This window comes from Pristis pectinata, chromosome 29 (genome assembly GCF_009764475.1).
Source record: "Pristis pectinata isolate sPriPec2 chromosome 29, sPriPec2.1.pri, whole genome shotgun sequence".
Taxonomy (NCBI): Eukaryota; Metazoa; Chordata; class Chondrichthyes; order Rhinopristiformes; family Pristidae; genus Pristis; species Pristis pectinata.
Window position 1 is genome coordinate 19,214,963 of NC_067433.1, and position 17,767 is coordinate 19,232,729.

The 17,767-nt window shown below is 44.9% G+C and overlaps 2 protein-coding genes across 2 annotated transcripts in view; both read left to right on the plus strand.

The window, feature by feature from the left end:
- gnsb (glucosamine (N-acetyl)-6-sulfatase (Sanfilippo disease IIID), b) overlaps positions 1 to 7,303 on the plus strand; it is a 31,107-nt gene extending 23,804 nt beyond the window's left edge. Inside the window, exons 12-14 of the mRNA XM_052040858.1 lie at positions 248 to 355; positions 563 to 723; positions 5,853 to 7,303. Of these exons, the coding sequence (XP_051896818.1) occupies positions 248 to 355; positions 563 to 723; position 5,853 (270 nt within the window). The 3' untranslated portion in view covers positions 5,854 to 7,303. The remainder of the gene's footprint in view (positions 1 to 247; positions 356 to 562; positions 724 to 5,852) is intronic.
- A 4,412-nt stretch (positions 7,304 to 11,715) lies between these two features.
- LOC127584173 (B-cell linker protein-like) overlaps positions 11,716 to 17,767 on the plus strand; it is a 61,148-nt gene continuing 55,096 nt past the window's right edge. The window contains exon 1 of the mRNA XM_052040753.1: positions 11,716 to 11,907. Coding sequence (XP_051896713.1) covers positions 11,716 to 11,907 — 192 coding nt within the window. The remainder of the gene's footprint in view (positions 11,908 to 17,767) is intronic.

The window sequence follows — 17,767 nt, forward strand, 5'->3', positions numbered from 1 at the left end:
GAGTTGCTAACCAGTGGTGTGTCCACTGAGACACCCTCCTGTATAAAGTGCTGGTGAGTATTTTGTGTTCCTGAGAAACCAAGAGTCAGCAAGTTGAGGGAGAGGGTAAATGACTAAATCTTGCCCGTCGTTTGAGTTTGCTGAGTTTCTACAGTCAAATGGAGACTGCATCAACAAACAGCTCCAGTGTATGAATTTGTATTAAAAATCAGGAAGCTTTTCAAACCCATCCTTTTCCCTTTGCTAGGAATGTTTTCCTGACTGTGTGTGTGAAGATTCCTTTAACAACACCTATGCTTGTGTCCGGACATTATCCAAAAGCAATCTGCAGTACTGTGAGTTTGCAGACAGTGAGGTGAGTCAAGTTTCTCACTCCATGAGTGCTTGTGCTGGCTTTATTCCCTCAACTAAACCTGGGCTTTCTGTGAGCAGTGGGTCCCCATTTTCTTTCCATAATTTTTTTAGTAATTATTGACCTCTCAATAATACAAATATTGGTGACAGTCACAATGTTAACTTTCTCTAAGTTTGTTGCTCTTTTTGTTTTCTCTTCCTACTTTAGAATTTTGTGGAAGTCTATAACTTGACCTCTGACCCACATCAATTGACCAATATCGTCAAACATGTGAACCCCTCGCTACTTGTTAAGATGAACCAGAGGCTGATTAAACTAGAGTCTTGTTCCGGTAATGACTGCCGGACCGTTTGGCGAGAGGAAAATTGGTGAGTTTGCACACAAGGTTGTCACGCTTTGTTTTTCCACAATTTCCTTTTGCTTGGGTACTGACAATTTGTCAAGATAAGAAAATAAGAGCAGGTTAATGAACCCAGTGGGACTGATGGGCTGAAGCATGTTTGTTTTAATGCTGGGAGTATTTTGGGTTAGGCAGATGAACTTGCCGCCTGGATTAGTACATGAAACTATGACGTTGTGGCCATTGCAGAGACTTTGTTACAAGAGGGACAGGACTGGGTTCTTGGGTCTCAGTGAGACAGGGAGGTAAGAAGTGGAGGAGTTGCATTACTAATCAGAGAATGTCACTGCTGCACTCAGAGGACGTCCTGGAGGGCTCATCCACTGAGGCAATATGGGGAGAGCTCAAAAATAAAGGTGGTGTCACTTGAATGGGATTATACTGTAAGCCTCAATAGCTACCAGGAAACAGAGGAACACTTGTCCAGACAGATTATGGAAAGATGTAAAAGCAAAAAGGTTGTCATAGTGGGGACTTTAATTTCCCCCAATAATAACTGGGATTTCCTTAGTGCAATAGGCTTAGATGGGACAGAATTTCTTCAGTGCATTCAAGAGATTTCCCAGAGCAAGGTCCAGTATGCAAGAAAAAGAGTCTGGTCAGGTGACTGGCTTTTCAGTAGGAATGCACTTTGGGAACAGTGATCACAACTCTAGCTCTGAGATGACTATGAACAAAAAAAGTCTGGACCTTGCAGAAAAGTGCTAAAGTGGGGAGGACAAATTACAGCATTATTAGATGGCAGTTAATTGGGAGCAACTCCCACATGTCAAATGTGGACTTGCCCAATAACAGCTGTCAGTTGGGCAAGTCATTACCTGACGTGTGAAGTTGTTTAAAGACCAGCTGATCCAAGCTTGCGACTGGCACATTCCAGTAAGGAGGAAGGATCCAGTGAGGATGGCAAGGTAAAGAAACCTTGGGTGATAGGCTTCCTTGTGCTTTCTGACTAAATTCATAACCTATGTAAGGTATAGGAAGCTAAAATCGGGTGGGGCCCTTGAGGAATATAAAGACAGCAGGAAAGAGTTCAGGCAGGGGAATAGAGAGGCCAAAAGGGGCCATGAAAAGTCCTTGGCAAGTAGGCTTAAAGAGAATCCGAAGACATCTTATACTTGCATTTTTTTTTAAGAACAAGTAGATAACTTGGGAGGGTAGGACCACTCAAGGATAAAGGAGGGCATTTGTGCTTGGAATGAGAGGATGTGAATGGGGTACTAAGTGAGTAGTTTGCATCAGTATTCACCAAGGAGAAGGACATGGAGGTCAGTGAGAGCAGTGGGGGGGGGGGGGGGTGGTGTGCCAATGTGGTAGAGTATTTTGAGATCAGGAAGGTGGTGGTGCTGGGTCCTTTGAAGAGTATTAAGCTGGATAAGTCCCCAGGACCTGATGGGATATATCCCAGGTTATTGAAAAGGGCAAGAGGAGATTGGTATTGGTTTATTATTGTCACTTGTACTGAGGTACAGTGAAAAGCTGGTCGTGCAAACCGATCATACAGGTCAATTCACTACACCGTGCAGTTACATTGAATTAGTACAAAGTGCATTGATGGAGTACAGGTAAAAACAGTAACAGGACAGAGTAAAATGTCACAGCTACAGAGACTGCAATGCAATAAGGTGCAAGGTCACAACAAGGTAGATCGTGAGGTCGAGTCCATCTCATTGTATGAAGGAACCATTCAATAGTCTTATCACAGTGGGGTAGAAGCTGTCCTTAAGTCTGGTGGTACGTGCCCTCAGGCTCCTGTACCTTTACCCAATGGAAGAGGAGAGAATGTCCCAGGTGGGTGGGGTCTTTGATTTTGCTGGTTGCTTCACCAAGACAACGAGAGGTAAAGACAGAGTCCAAGGAGGGGAGGCTGGTGTCTGTGATGCACTGGGCTGTGTCCACAATTCTCTGCAGTTTCTTATGGTCCTGGGCAGAGCAGTTGCCATACCAAGCTGTGATACGTCCAGATAGGATGCTTTCTATGGTGCATCAGTAAAAGTTGGTGAGTCAAAAGGGACAAACCAAATTTCTTTAGCCTCCTGAGGAAGCAGAGGTGTTGGTGAGCTTTCTTGGCCATGGCATCTACGTGATTTGACCAGGACAGGCTGGTGGTGATGTTCACTCCCAGGAACTTGAAGCTCTCAACCCTCTTGACCTCAGCACCATTGATGTAGACAGGTGCATGTACACTGCTCCCTTTCCAGGCCTTGAAGATCTATGTATCTGTTGTGTGAAATCACCCTTTTAATTGTCTTAAGGATCAAGGAGTCTGGACTTGAGCTTTGTAGACCAAAACTAGTTTAATCACAAAGGCAAATGTGGGACAGAATGGATGGGAACAGACACACGCTCACTCATGCACAGGATACCACGAGCGCGAGAGGGGAAGCACAACTGGGGTAAAATACACTCACACACACACACACACTGATACACACGTGCACACAGTAACGATGTACAACTTCAGGATATAACACTTCAATGGCCATCCCACACTAGCATTGGCCCTTAACACTCTGAGTCTGAGTGAAACGCTCCCTGACCATGTGGTGATGCACTCTTACCAATGATCTCTGCAGCATTGTCTCACTACTCCTGGGGTCATCAAAAGAGGAAGGGCTAGTGGACACGGCCCTTTTTATGGTACTAGGAGGCTGGGTGGAGCCTCACTGTTGTGATTTAAACGAGCCAATGGTGTGGGAGTCAAAGACAAAGGTTCCTGCCACAACCAATGGTCAAGCAGGTTCAGACAAAGGGTACTGGTCACAGGTTCAGATGCAAAAGGTACTCCCACACCTGAGGGTTGGGTGGAGCCACACCTTGATTGACAGTAGTATCACTTCCGATCAGAGGAGCAACGCTGTCCTCCGGTCAGCGGCGGTCAGTGTCGTTACTGTCACGTGACAGCCATGTGGCTTTCTCACAACAGTATCCTCACTAGCCACAGGACTGAAGAGTAGCCAATGTTGATCCTTTGTTCAAGAAGGGGATAATCCAGGAAATTATAGGTCAGTGGTGGGGAAACTATTGGAGAAGCTTCTTGGATAGGATTTATGCACATTTGGGGTGGGGTGGGGGGGGGGGGGGAAAGAACATGGAACATGGCCTGATAGGGATAGTCAGCATGGCTTTGTGCAGGGCAGGTAATATCTTACCAACTTGAGTCTTATGAGGTGGTGACCAAGGTGATGAGGGCAGTGGATGTGGATTTTAATAAGGTGTTTGACAAGTTCCTCAGGGTGGGCTGATCCAGAAGATTGAGATGCATGGGATTCAGTGATTGGCTTCCCATAGAAGATGGCATAATGGTGGAATAGTATTATTCTGGTGTGACCAGTGATGTTGTGCAGGGATCAGTGCTGGGGCATCTGTGTACAAATGACTTTGAAAATGCAGGTGGGTGGCTTGGTAAGTTTGCAGATGACACAAGGATTGGAGATGTGGACAGTGTAGAGGCCTGTCAGAGGATACAGCAGAATATGGATCAGTTAGAGACATAGAGGGAGAAATCGCAGATGGAGTTTAATCTGAGCAAGTGTGAAGTGTTGCATTGTGGGAGGTCAAATGTAAGGGGAAAGGATACAGTTAATGGCAGGACCCTAAACAGCATTGGTGTACAGAGGGATCTCGGGGTCCAAGTCCACAGCTCCCTGAACCTGGCCATGCAAGTAGGTAGGGTGTTGAAGGTGTATGGCATGCTTGCCCTCATTGGTTGGGGTACTAAGTACAGGAGTTAGGAAGTTGTGTTGCAGCTTTAAAACTCTGAGGCTGCACTTGAAGGATTGCTGGTTTGAGAACCAGGAATCAAACCCAAACAGGACATTAAGGTGTGTTCACTTCTCCCAGCAGTTCACTTAAACCTATTGATATGTGAATTGAGTCAGTGCATAACCAACTATTAAACCCAGCAATCAGTGAATCTGCATACCTCGGAAACATTCGTTTCCCTTAGATGTATAACTTTGGTCAGACCACATCTGGAGTATTGTGTGCAATTCTGATTGCCCCATTACAGGAGGGATGTGAAGGCTTTAGAAAGGGCTCAGAAGATCACCAGGATGCTACCTGGATTAGAGGATCTGAGCTATAAGGAGTGGTTGGGCAAACTTAAGTTGTTTTCTCTGGAGTATCAGAGGCTGAAGGGAGAAGTTTAAAATTTGAGGCATGGATACAGTAGGCAGTCAGGCTTTTTCCCAGGGTGAAAATCTCATACTAAAGGATATGCATTTAAGGTTTGTGTGGGGGGGGGGTGCCAGGAATGGGCTGTAGTGGGTTTTGGGGGGTGGAGGGGGGGTGTGGAGTGGTGGAAGCAGATACGATAGTGGTATTTAAGAGGCTGCTGGACAGACATGTGCATATGGAGGGATATGGATCATGTGCAGGCAGAGATTTGGTTTAATTCGGCATTGATTGGTACAGACGTCAAGGGCTGAAGGGCCTGTTCCTGTGCTGAGTAGGCCACCTGCCCTACCATTCAATATGACCATGGCTGATCTACATTGGTCTCTAACTCTTTAGTTTCCCATAGCTCTCAATTCCCCAAACTTTCTGCATTTTATCTACCCCTACCTCTATCTTAAATACTCCCTGATCTGGCCTCCATAACCCTGGGGAGTGGGGGTGGGAGAGATATTTCCAGAGATTCACCACCCTCTATGAAAAGCAATTTCTATGCACCTCTCTTTTTTAATGACAAGCCCCATATCTAGTAACTGTGCAGACTCCTTACTGCTGTCACAGAATTCTCTTGTGAACCTAGGCAATGGATGCCACTTGAGTGCCAAAGCACTTGTGATGTGACTGGTCCTGTCCACTAGATGCAATGCAAACTGGGCTATGAATAGGGACCACAACTGACTTTCTTCTGCCTCATTCCTATTTTGGGGCATGGAGTCACCTAAGTTCATTCAAACCGGGAAATCACAACCATTTAACTAAAGTCTGTTGGTATTTTGCATGCAAATGTCTATAAATAACTTTTTAGTAGTTTGTCAAATTGCTTAATCTCAGCATCAGCTCTTGATTAAATGTAGATTAAGTAAAAGCTAAATGTTTGAGTTCTTGTGAAATCCTCAACTATATTCTGCTTATTTTTAATTATAGATTTGATTCCTAACTGAAGGAATATTGAAGAGTTCCTCCCCTTGGTGGATGACCTTTGGATTTGAGACAAACAGACTGAATGTACCAGCCTCCATCCACTAAGGAAATACTGTGAATTGTAAACCTAATTTGTGTGGGGCCACAAATAATCCAAGAGAAAGAAATTAACCGAAGTGTGTGCAATAAATGAAATTGGGGTGGGGGGGGGGGGGGAGAAATCCCTGAATTACAACAGTATCCTATTTTTGAACAAGCAAGAATCTTCTTGCTCTTGTAATAAGCTGCCAGTGTCCAACTGCTCTGTGGGGAAAACCCAGCACTTTTTTGGGGGTGGGGGGGGAGTGGTGTGAACGTAGCTTCCCATCGATGGTCAGTGGATGTTTGAGAGTTGTTGATTGCATATACTGAGCAACTGCTTGACCTACCAAGTTGTTGGCTTGGCTTTTAGAATACTTTGGTTATCAAGATTTGATATTTACACCTTCTTTCCCCCCCCCCCCCCCCCCACCACCTGGTTGTTTGGCTGAGTGGTTGGGAGGGCAGTTCTCCTACACACCTGACTGAGCAAATTGCCAGTGTGTAGATGACTGCATTCTGCTGAATCAACTCTTCAGGACTCTCTGCTAAATTGGATCAACCAATCAGGAGGCTGATTTTGTTTTTTTGACTGATGCCCAGAGTGAAGTCATTCACAAAAATGCTGCAGTGACCCTCAGATTTGAGGGTTGTGATTGACTGACAGAATCACAAAAACAAACTTGCATTCTCTATTGAAATTACAATTGACTGAGCCAGCTACCTGTTTCTTGCTTGCTTTCCATAATGAAATTTTCACAGCAGATGAAGGGCATTTATATGGGAATCAGCTCTCAGACATGAGTGCTTTGCTTCATCGTCGTGTTAAATCACTTCAAAGCCTTCTGAATCATTTAGTCTCTATTTGTAACTTTGTGTTGGAATCTTTTCAAAAATGCTGCATTGATTTAATCATCTCTTTGGGAATTTGGACTTGTAGCCTATATTTAGAAGTTTATTTTGTTTTTTGCCAACAGTATCCTTTTTGTATGAATAAACCTTTTTTTCAGTGTAGAAGAATAACCAGAAATTAAATAATGCAGATGGATTTTTGAATTAAAAACAATTATTGCTTAGTGGCTGCTCTGTGTGTGTGTGTGTGTGTGTGTGTGTGTGTGGTTCTTTTGAAGCAGGTGACTGGTTTTGCTTTTTTTTTTAACCCCTGCAAGTACTGAGGTACAAAGCTGAGCTGGAGTTGCAGTAGAACAACTTTCACCTTGGGCTCTAATGTGAATGTCATGGATTGTGAAAAGTTGGTGCATCTATAAAAGCTTAAGACATTAATTCCAGTTTGTGAAAACAGGTCTTGTTGATGGTGTCCTGACTCCATTTTTGTTCTAAAGGAGGGGGCAAAAAGTAGGGAGGTGTGATGATGGTGGGGTAATGCTGACACTACAGAAGGTTGATGCCTTAAATCAGAAATGTAGTTAATTGTATGGCATGGAAAATACCATTTGGCACAACTTGTCCCTGATGACCAGTGGGCATCCCTCTGTACTAACACCAGCTCTCAGCACCTGGTCCATGGCCCTTGTGCCCAAGTGATTCAAGTGCTCATTAAACACTTAAATGCTGTCTTGAGCAGTGCCACTCTCTGGTGAAGATCCCTTTTTGTTTTCCCTCTGAATCTCTTGCCCCTCACCCTAAACCTATGTCCTCTAGTTTCATTCACCTCTGCAGTCTACCCTATCCATACCCCTTGTAATTTTGCAAACCTCAATCATTCCCCCGACCCGCCTCCCTCTGCTCCAGGGAGAACAGACCCAGTCTCTCCTCAAACTCCTGCCATTTCTCAGCCCCTTTCGGAGATGTCACTCTTCAGTCCAAGACTACCCTTCACAGTATCAACAACTCTGGTAATCTGTGTCATCCACAAACTTACTTCCACATCCAAGTTGCTTGCTTGCTTTGCAAGGATTCCAGCACTGATCCCTGTGGAACACCACTGGTCATGGGCTTCCAATCACCAAGAACAACCCTATACTATCACCCTCTTGTGACCTATTGCCAAGCCATTTTTCTTGGATCCAAATGACCAACTTGCCCTTGTTTCCATAACCAGTCTCACATGAGTCAAAGGCCTGGGTGACCAGTCCAAAAGATTAGGGCTCCTGGGACCCAGTGTAAGTTGGTAAATTCCCTTGGCAATAAGGGACAGGGTGAGTCATTTTGGCTATGTTCCTAAACCCAGGTCAAGTGGGATAAAATTGACACTGTTCCTGAGCCTATGTCGAGTTAAAAGGGGAGGAACCAATCCTCGTCAACAAACAAATTTTGCACTGCCCCTTTTGTTTTGAAACCCAGTGAGAGCATTTTGTCATTCAGTAGATAATTGATAAACTATGGTCACATTGCCAAATGTGCCAGCTTGTGGGTTTTGCTCAGATGAAGGCAAAGAGCAATGATAGTGATAGAGCAATGATAGTGATAGAGCAACTTGGCAGGTAGGTACATCGCTGATGCGTCAACCTGCAGTGTTGTTACTCCCTGTGCATCAAACATCCATAGTTTAGAGCTGTAGGCTGATGTACCAGCAGGATGACAGTCCCTGGTGTGCATGAGACTCTCTGCTGGTAACTGGCACGTTTTCTATGTGACAAGCATGCTCCTATAACACCCCATAGACAGCAGCACCACACAAAGCCAGCAGGTCAGGCACAATTGACAGAGGGGAAAGCAGTCAATGTTTCAGCTGAGCCCCTTCATCAGGTCTTGAGCTGAAATGATGACTGTTTATTTCCCTCCATAGATGCTACTTACAGAATCTCTGCCTTCATGGACAGCAGCTACCCTGTGTGCACTTCACTGATTTTTGTACTGGGTTTATTAAAGATTCCCCCTGTCTGAGGGAAACTGGTTTGTCTTACTTGACAAACTACCCCTGACATTTCTTAAATAATTATACATGATCAAATGAGCTTAGAATCTTGTCCGTTTCTGGCCATTATGAAAGGTACATGAAGTCTTTAGAGAAGGTGCAGCAGAGATTTTGCTGCAACCATTTGTGACTGAGGGATTGGATTTGTGTGGATTAATCCTACAAGCTGGGGTCGTCATTTGAAGCAAGAAGGTGGTGGGTGTGTGCTAGAGGTGGGGACAATTACAATGTTTAATGGATATTTAGGCCAGTGCAGGACTAGGAAGATTTAGAGAGAGATGGCCTGTGCAGGCAGATGGTACTGGCTTAGTTAAGCAACTTGGTATTAGATGAGTTGGGCTGCCTTTCCTTGACCTCTGAGGAAGGCTAACAATGATGCTAATTGACACTGGAGCAACTGAGGTGTTCTCCTTGTACCTTGGCTGAGGTTCCCTGTAGAAAGGGCCCTTTGTTCTGGCCGTCACATTCACCACACCACGGCCTTTGTGCGTATCCCTCTTTCACCCCCTCAGCACCACAGTAGATTTCCCCTCCCACTCTCCCCAGTTGACAAGTCCCTGTGTGGCTCGTTGGAAACACAATCATCCCTTGAGCCAGAAGATTGTGGGTTTGAGTTCAGAATCTTCAAAAACCTGGTCATAAAACTGAGCTGGGATCCAGTGCAGCGCTGATGGAGTCAACAGTGACATTACACCATCAGGTGGATGTGGACGATCTCTCAGCATTATGCTGAAGAGTTTTTTTCCCACTGGGTTCCTGGTCAATACTTATCTCCTGCTGAGATGATGTGGTCATTGTGTGTTGCCTGCTGTGCTTCCAACATTACGACAGCGAATGACTTCATTTTAGAAAGTACATTGTTGGTTGTGAAACATCTTGTGGTGACCTAACATCATGAAAGATGCTATGTAAATACTTCTTACTTCTGCCATATCTAAGTTGCCACATCACAAAACAAAACCTCCTTTTGCCCAACCCCTGTCCCTTCTTGCAACTGATCAAAACCTGGTTTAATCTTGTTACCCTTATCACTTCCGCTCATTCCCAAGTAAGCGCAATGGTTGCAGACAGTTTAACTCACATGACTTTGTTAATGAGATGTGGACAATGTTAGCACAGTCTGCCCATCCCAAATTAACCTCCAGAGGTGGTGGTGATGAGCCATCTCCTTGAACTGTTATGTCCCATGTGTTTTTGCAGTTTTATGCAAGGAAGTGATTATTGAGTTAATTTAAGATAACTAAAATTCAGCCACGCTGCTGTCAGGTTGGATTCACACAGAGCAAGTAAGGATGGTACAACTCCTTCCCTAAAAGACTTGGTGAACTCTGAGTCATATAGATTAGAAATGGGCCCTTCAGCCCAACCCATCTATGACGACCAAGATGCCTCTCCATACTAATCCCATCTCCCTGCATTTGGCACCTATTCCTCTACACCTCTCCTGTCCAAGAACCTGTCCAAATGCTTTTTAAGTGTTCTAATTGTATTCACCACTACCACCTCAGGCAGGTCGTTCCAGATAGTCAACTCTCTCTGCGTGGGAAAACTTAGATTTCCTTTGAATTTCTACCTTCTCACCTGAAGCGCCCTCTAGTTGTAGACTCCCCAGCCACAAGAAAAAGACTTTATCCACCCTACCTATGCCCTACATAGAACAGTACAGCACAGGAACAGGCCCTTCAGCCCACAATGTTGGGCCGAACTAACTAAATTGGTAATCAAATGCCCAACTAAACTAATCTCTTCTGCCTACTCAATGTCCATATCCCTCCATTTCCTACATATTCATGTGCCTATCTAAGAGTTTCTTGAACACCCCTATCCTATTTGCCTCCACCACCATCACCACAGGCAGCGCGTTCCAGGCACCCACCACTCTCTGTGTAAAAAAAACTTACCCCTTGCACCTCCTTTAACATTACCCCTTCTCACCTTAAATGAATGCCCTCTGGTATTAGACATTTCAACACTGGGAAAAAGATACTGGCCGTCTATCTATGCCCCTCATAATCTTATAAACCTCTATCAGATTCCACCCCCAACCCCCCCCCCCCCCCCCACCCCCCAGCCTCCTCCGCTTCAGAGAAAACAACCCAAGAGCAACAGACAAAACGCTGGAGGAACTCAGCAGGTCAGGCAGCGTCTATGGAGGGAAATGAACAGTTGACATCTGGGGCCGAGACCCTTCATCAGGACACGCAACCCAAGTTTGTCCAACCTCTCCTTATAGCACGTGCCCTCTAATCCAGGCAGCATTCTGGTAAATCTCTTCTGCATCCTCTCCAAAGTCTCCACATCCTTCCTATAATGGGGTGACCAGAACTGAATGCAATACTCCAGATGTGGCCTAACTAGGGTTTTATAAAGCTGCAGCATAACTTCCTGACTCTTGAACTCAATTCAAGCATGCCGTACACCTTCTATACCACTCTATCAACCTGTGCAGCCACTTTCAGGAAGCTATGGACTTGGACCCCATGATCCCTCTGCACATCAACACTGTTAAGGGTCTTGCCATTAACAGTGTACTGTCTCTTTACATTTGATCTCCCAAAGTGCAACACTTCACATTTTGCTGGGTTAAACTCCATTTGCCATTTCTCTGCCCATGTCTGCAACTGATCTATATCCCACTGGCAATCTTCTATACTTTCCACAACACCACCAATCTTTGTATCGTCTGCAAACTTACTAATCCACTCATCTACGTTTTCGTCCAAGTAATTTAAATATATATCACAAACAGCAGAGGTCCCAGTACGGATCGCTGTGGAACATCACTAGTCACGGACCTCCAGCCAGAATAAGACCCATTGACCACTACCGTCTATCTTCTATGGACAAGCCAATTTTCAATCTAAATGGCCAAGTCACCATGGATCCTATGCATCTTAGTCTTTGAACCGTATGGACGAGCCGTACGGAGAACACAGCGAATGTGCGTGCACCTGTGCGCGTGCCGGTCGGTCGATCGTCCAGTGGATCAATGGCGTGAATGCGGAAGTACGCATGCGCACACTGGCTGGCCGATCACTCGGCAGGGCGACGGCGCCCTCTGACATGGCAAACTTCACTTTTGGCGCAGGACTTCGCAGATTTGTGCGCTTTTAGGTCTCCACAGTCCGTCTTGTGGATCTACAATTGTAAGTTGCTCAGTTTCTGTATTTTGATTAATGTGAATCAGTAAAGACATTTACTCTACTGCACCCTTGTCGTTCTTGCTCCGTGCATACGTAACAATCTTCTGGGTGAGTCTCCCGTGAGGGACCTTGTCAAATGCCTTACTGAAAGATAAGATAAGAGAAGATATCTTTATTAGTCACATGTACATCAAAACACACAGTGAAATGCATCTTTTGCGTAGAATTTTTAGGGGCAGCCCGCAAGTGTTGCCACGCTTCCGGCACCAACATAGCGTGCCCACAACTTCCTAACCCGTGCATCATTGGAATGTGGGAGGAAACCAGAGCACCCGGAGGAAACCCACTCAGACACAAGGAGAACATACAAACTCCTTACAGGCAGTGGCCGGAATTGAACCTAGGTCACTGGCACTGTAATAGCGTTACGTTAACCGCTACACCACCGTGTAGACAACATCCACAGCTCTACCTTCATAATTCATAACTTTATAAACCTCTATAAGGTCGTCTTTATGCTTCATTCAGCCTATCCAATCTCTCCCAATAAGTAAAGCCCTCCTTTCCAGGCAACATCCTGGTGAATCTCTTCTGCACTCTCTCTATCGCTACCACATCCTTCCTGTCGTGTGGCGACCAGAACTGTACACCATACTCCAAGTGCGGCCTGTCTTGTACAGCTGTAACATGACATCCTAAGTCTTGTAATTAATGCCTTGGCCTATGAAGGCAAGCATGCTGAAGGCCCTTTTCACTACCCTATCCACCTGTGTTAACATTTTCAGGGAGCTATGAACTTGCACCCCAAGGTTCCTCTGTGCATCAGCACTCCTGAGGTCCCTGCCATTGAGTGTACAGTCCTGTTAGTATTGGACATCCCAAAATGCATTCCCTCGCACTTGTCTGGATTAAATTCCATCTACAACTGCTTGGCCCAACTGACCTGTGTCCTTTTCACAATCTTCTTCACTATCTACTGCTTCACCGATTTCTGCGTCGTCAGCAGACTTACTGACCTGTCCACCTACTTTCTCATCCAAATCATTTATAAGATCTGATGTCATATCTGATGAGTCATCTTACTAGAGGGAGATAGGACACGGCTGAGTGGTAATGTAACAACAACCTCTCCTCAACATCAGTAAAACTAAAGAGCTTTAAATTCCTGGGCGTTAAAATATCGGATGACCTGTCCCAGGCCCAGCACATAGATGCAATCACAAGGAAGGCACGTCAGCATCTTCACTTTCTTAGGAGGTTAAGGAGGTTCAGCTTGTCACTGAACACTCTAACAAACCTCTACAGATGTATCGTTGAAAGTATCCTGACTGGTTGCATCACGGTCTGGTACAGCTATTCAAATGTGCAGGAATGTAAGAAGCTGCAGAGAGTAGTGGACTCTGCCCGACACATCACGGGCACATCCCTCCCCACCATCGGCAGTATCTACAGGAGGTGCTGCTTCATAAGGCAACATCCATCATCAAAGATCCCCACTATCCGGGCCATGCCATCTTCTCGCAGCTCCCATCAGGCAGGAGGTACAGAGGCCTGAAGTCCCACACCACCAGGTTCAAGAACAGCTACTTCCCTTCAACCATTCGGTTCTTGAACCAACCGGCACAACCCTAATCATTAGAATTTAGCAACACTATGACCACTTTGATCACTTTTTGCCAAAATGGACTTCGTTTTTTGTCTAATTATGTTCTTGTAAAAATTGTGTTTAATTTATGTTTAATATGTTGTTCTTGTGAATGCTGCTTAGCTGACGCTCTGTGCCTGTGATGCTGCCGCAAGTAAGTTTTTCATTACACCTGTGCACACAAGTACTTGTGTGTATGACAATAAACTCGACTTTGTCTTTTGACAAACAACAGTGGCCCCAGCACCGATCCCTGTGTACATCACTGGTTACAGACTTCCAGTCTGAGAAACACCCCTGCCTTCTGTCACCAACCTCATTTTGGATCGAGTTTGCCTTGGGTCACATGGGCCCTAACCTTCTGGAGCGGCCTATTGCGTGCGCCTTGTCAGAAGCCCTGCGAAAATCCATGTAAACCACGCCTACCACTCTGCCTCCATCAATTTTCCTGGTTATCTCCTCAAGAAGCTCAGTCAGATTTGTAGGACAGGATTTCCTCTGCACAAAACCATGCTGACTGTCCCTAATCAGTCCCTGCCTTTCCAAGTGAACATAAATCCTGTCCCTTAGAACTTTTTCTAATACAGGTGCCCCTGGTGTTACAGGAATTTAGGTTACAGAAATTCACTCTTACACAATTCACAAATCACTGCCCAAAAACTTGAGAAGGAACATAGAACATTACAGCACAGTACAGGCCCTTCAGCCCACGATGTTGTGCCGACATTTTATCCTTCTCCAATACCTATCCAACCCTTCCCTCCCACATAGCCCTCCATTTCTCTGTCATTCATGTGGCTATCTAAAATGTGGAATAAAATTTGCTCTTACAGAATTTATGTGGAGAAAAGTAAATAAATAAACACAAAATTTATTTTTTTAACTCTCATTTCTTGACCCATGTAGAGGTAAGGTGACTTTGTGGAAAACCATGATATGGACCACTTTCTGGGAATGCAACCCTTCCTTCCCTCTGTAACGCAGGAGCCGTCTGTAATTTCCCTACTTTTGATGTATGGCTCACCAGCCTGTACTTTTCCGGCTTAACTCTACTGGATTTTCTGAATAAGGGAACAACATTAGTGACCCTCCAGTCTTCTGGTACCTCTCCCATGGCTAACGAAGATACAACAATCTCTGTTTTAACCCCTGCAATCGCCTCCCTTGATTCCCTTAGCATCCTGGGATAGATCCCATCAGGCGCTGGGGATGTATCCATCTTAACGTGCGCCAATATCTCGAACACTTCCTCCTCCTTGACAGAGGCATGTTCCAGGATATCACTGTCCCCCTCCCCTAACTCTCCAGCCTCCATGTCCTTCTCCCTGGTGAATACCAGTGAGAAGTGTTCATTTAGGATCCCACTCATATCCCATGGCTCCACACCCAGATTTCCCTGTTGGTTTGTGAGGGGACCTACTCTTTCCCTAGCTACCCTCTTTGCTTCTAATATACTTCTGGGATTCTCCTTAATCCTGCTTCCCAATGCCAGGCCATGTCCTCTTTCTGCCCTCCTAATTTCATTCTTAAGTTCTCTCCTACTTCCCCTGCTAAACCTCCAAGGACTCAGTCGATACCAAACGCCTGTACCTGACATACGCTTCCTTCTCATTTCTGATCAAAGCTTCCGTTTTCTTTGTTAACCAAGGTTGCCTCATCTTACCATCTTTGTTTCTTACCCTTACAGGGACGTGCTGACTCTGAGCTCTCACTAGCTCACTTTTAAGCACCTCCGGCTTATCAGTTATTCAAATGCATAATTTTTCAACACTAAAAACCAAAAATGCTAGAAACACTCACTGACCTGAAAAGTTAACTCTCTCTCTCCACAGAAGCTGCCTGACCTACTCTGTCCAGCATTCTCTATTTTTATTTCAGATTTCCAGCATTTGCATTCACTACTCGCTACTTATCTTTTATTCACTGTTACTTTTTATTCCATATTTATTTCATTAACTTAACCATTTCCCAGTTGCTGTTAGATTTGAACCTGTGTCTCTGGGTCACCAGCTGAGGCCTCGGGGTTATTTACCCACCAACGTTATCGCGTAACTGAAGCCAGATCGTATTATTGTAATCTCCTTTTGTGTGACAGGGTCATTTCCCTGTATTCCCTCAGACCTCTGCCTACACCTGTTCTAAGTGTTGTTTGGTTAGTCACACACTGCTGCTCTCAATCCTATCACAATTCAATTCTTTTCTCTCTCTTCAAATATTTATCCTGTTCCCTTTCTAAAATTAACACTGTATCTATCTGCCTCTTCAACAACGCATCACGCATTGCACCTTGTGCTTGAAAATGAGTCTTTCTCCTCACTAATATGATATTCTTCTGACCTACAAAAACTTTTTCGTGGCAGGTCAATGTGCATAAAAGAGTGTTGGGTTACACTGGATCAAGCGATCATGTCACTGAGGAAAACCACCCACAGGCAAATTTTGATCCCAAGTTCCTTGTTACTTGCTGTTTTAATTATCGGCCTCGGCCCACCCTATGTGTGGGCATCTTCATCGAATGAAATTAAACATAAACTTTAGGAACACAGCTTTTTTTAAGCTCTGTGACCTTCATGTTGACTTCAGAAAATTACAACCGTCATACACCTGGAATGTTAACTCTCTCTTTCTCTTTCTCTCTTTCTTTCACTCTCCTTAGCTCTCTCTCCTTTGTGCTCTCTCTCTCTCTGTCTCTCTCTGTCTCTGTCTTTGTCTCTGTCTCTCCCTCCAGGTGCATCCTGACCTGCTGTTTCCAGCTTTCTCACATTTTATCCAGAGGGATCTTGGTGTCCAAAGCTACAACTCATTAAAGTGACCATGCAAGTAGGTAGGGTGGTAAAGAAGGTGTATGGAATTCTTGCCTTCATTGGTTGGGGAATTGAGTATAAGGGTATAAGAGTCAGGAAGTCATGTTGTAGCTGTATAACACTTTGGTTAGGCTGCACTTGGTGTATTGTATGCAGTTCTGGTCGCCCCGTTACAGGAAACAAGTGCAGGCTTTGGAAACGGTGTAGAAGAGGTTTACCGAGATGCTGCCTGGATTAGAGGGAATGAGCTTTAAGGAGAGGTTGGACAAAGTAGGGTTGTTTTCTCTGGAGCGGCAGAGGCTGAGGGAAGACATGATAGAGGTTTATAAAATTATGAGAGGCGTAGATAGACACAGGGTATCTTTTTCCCAGCGTCGGAATGTCAAGTACTGGAGGACCTGCATTTACGGTGAGGGGGGAAAGTTTAAGGGAGATGTGCGGGGCAAGTTTTTTTATGCAGAGAGTGGTGGGTGCCTGGAACGGGCTCCCAGGGGGAGTGGTGGAAGCAGACACAATAGCGGCATTTAAGAGGCATTTAGAGAGGCGTATGAACATGCAGGGAATGGAGGGAAATGCATCATGTTTTTCCTGTAACGGGGTGACCAGAATCGAACACAATACTCCAAGTGCAGCTTATCCAAAGTTTTATACAGCTGCTATAAGTCTGTTCCACCCTAAGTTCTGTTCATGTGTCATGTCCCAGTTGTGAGTGAGTGCCTTAGACTTGGGGTATCAAATTCTACTCTTTTAATACTGCCCAAACAGTTGGGCCTTTCCAGCTCTTCAGGATTTGTTTATTTCCAGCAACTTCTGTCAATGACCCAGTTGTTCTACCCCAAGCTGTCCAGTATGATGAAAGTTAATGATTAGATAGGGGTTGAGCCACCTATCTGGTGTTCTCTTGTGAAAAGCAGTCTATGCAAAGCGTAGAGTAGAGGTCAGACATAGGTGCTCTCTAAATGAACAATAGCTCAATTTTGCATGTCTTTGCAATTAAAATGACAAACAGTCTGACTGGAAACTAAAGTGAGAACTATTGGCACAGTGTCCTTGTGAAACCGACACGGGCAGTCACAGAGGAATTGCAGAAAGGGCAGCTGTTTATTGACCAGTTGATTCTGAAAAGGGTAACAATTTTTTATACTCTCTGACTTATTTTGGTAAAATAGTGATTTCGAGCGAACAAATATCAGGCTTTAAAATATGTATTGATGCTGTTGGGTTCAAGTTTTCTGCTGTGATGGAAACAAAACGATTGACTTAAAGTTGGTGCAGAGAGTGCCAGGGAGATTGTCAGTCAGGATCAAGATTGGGACCTCAGGATGGGGATGTGGAGTGACGCTCAGTTCAAGCATGTTACCCTCCATAAC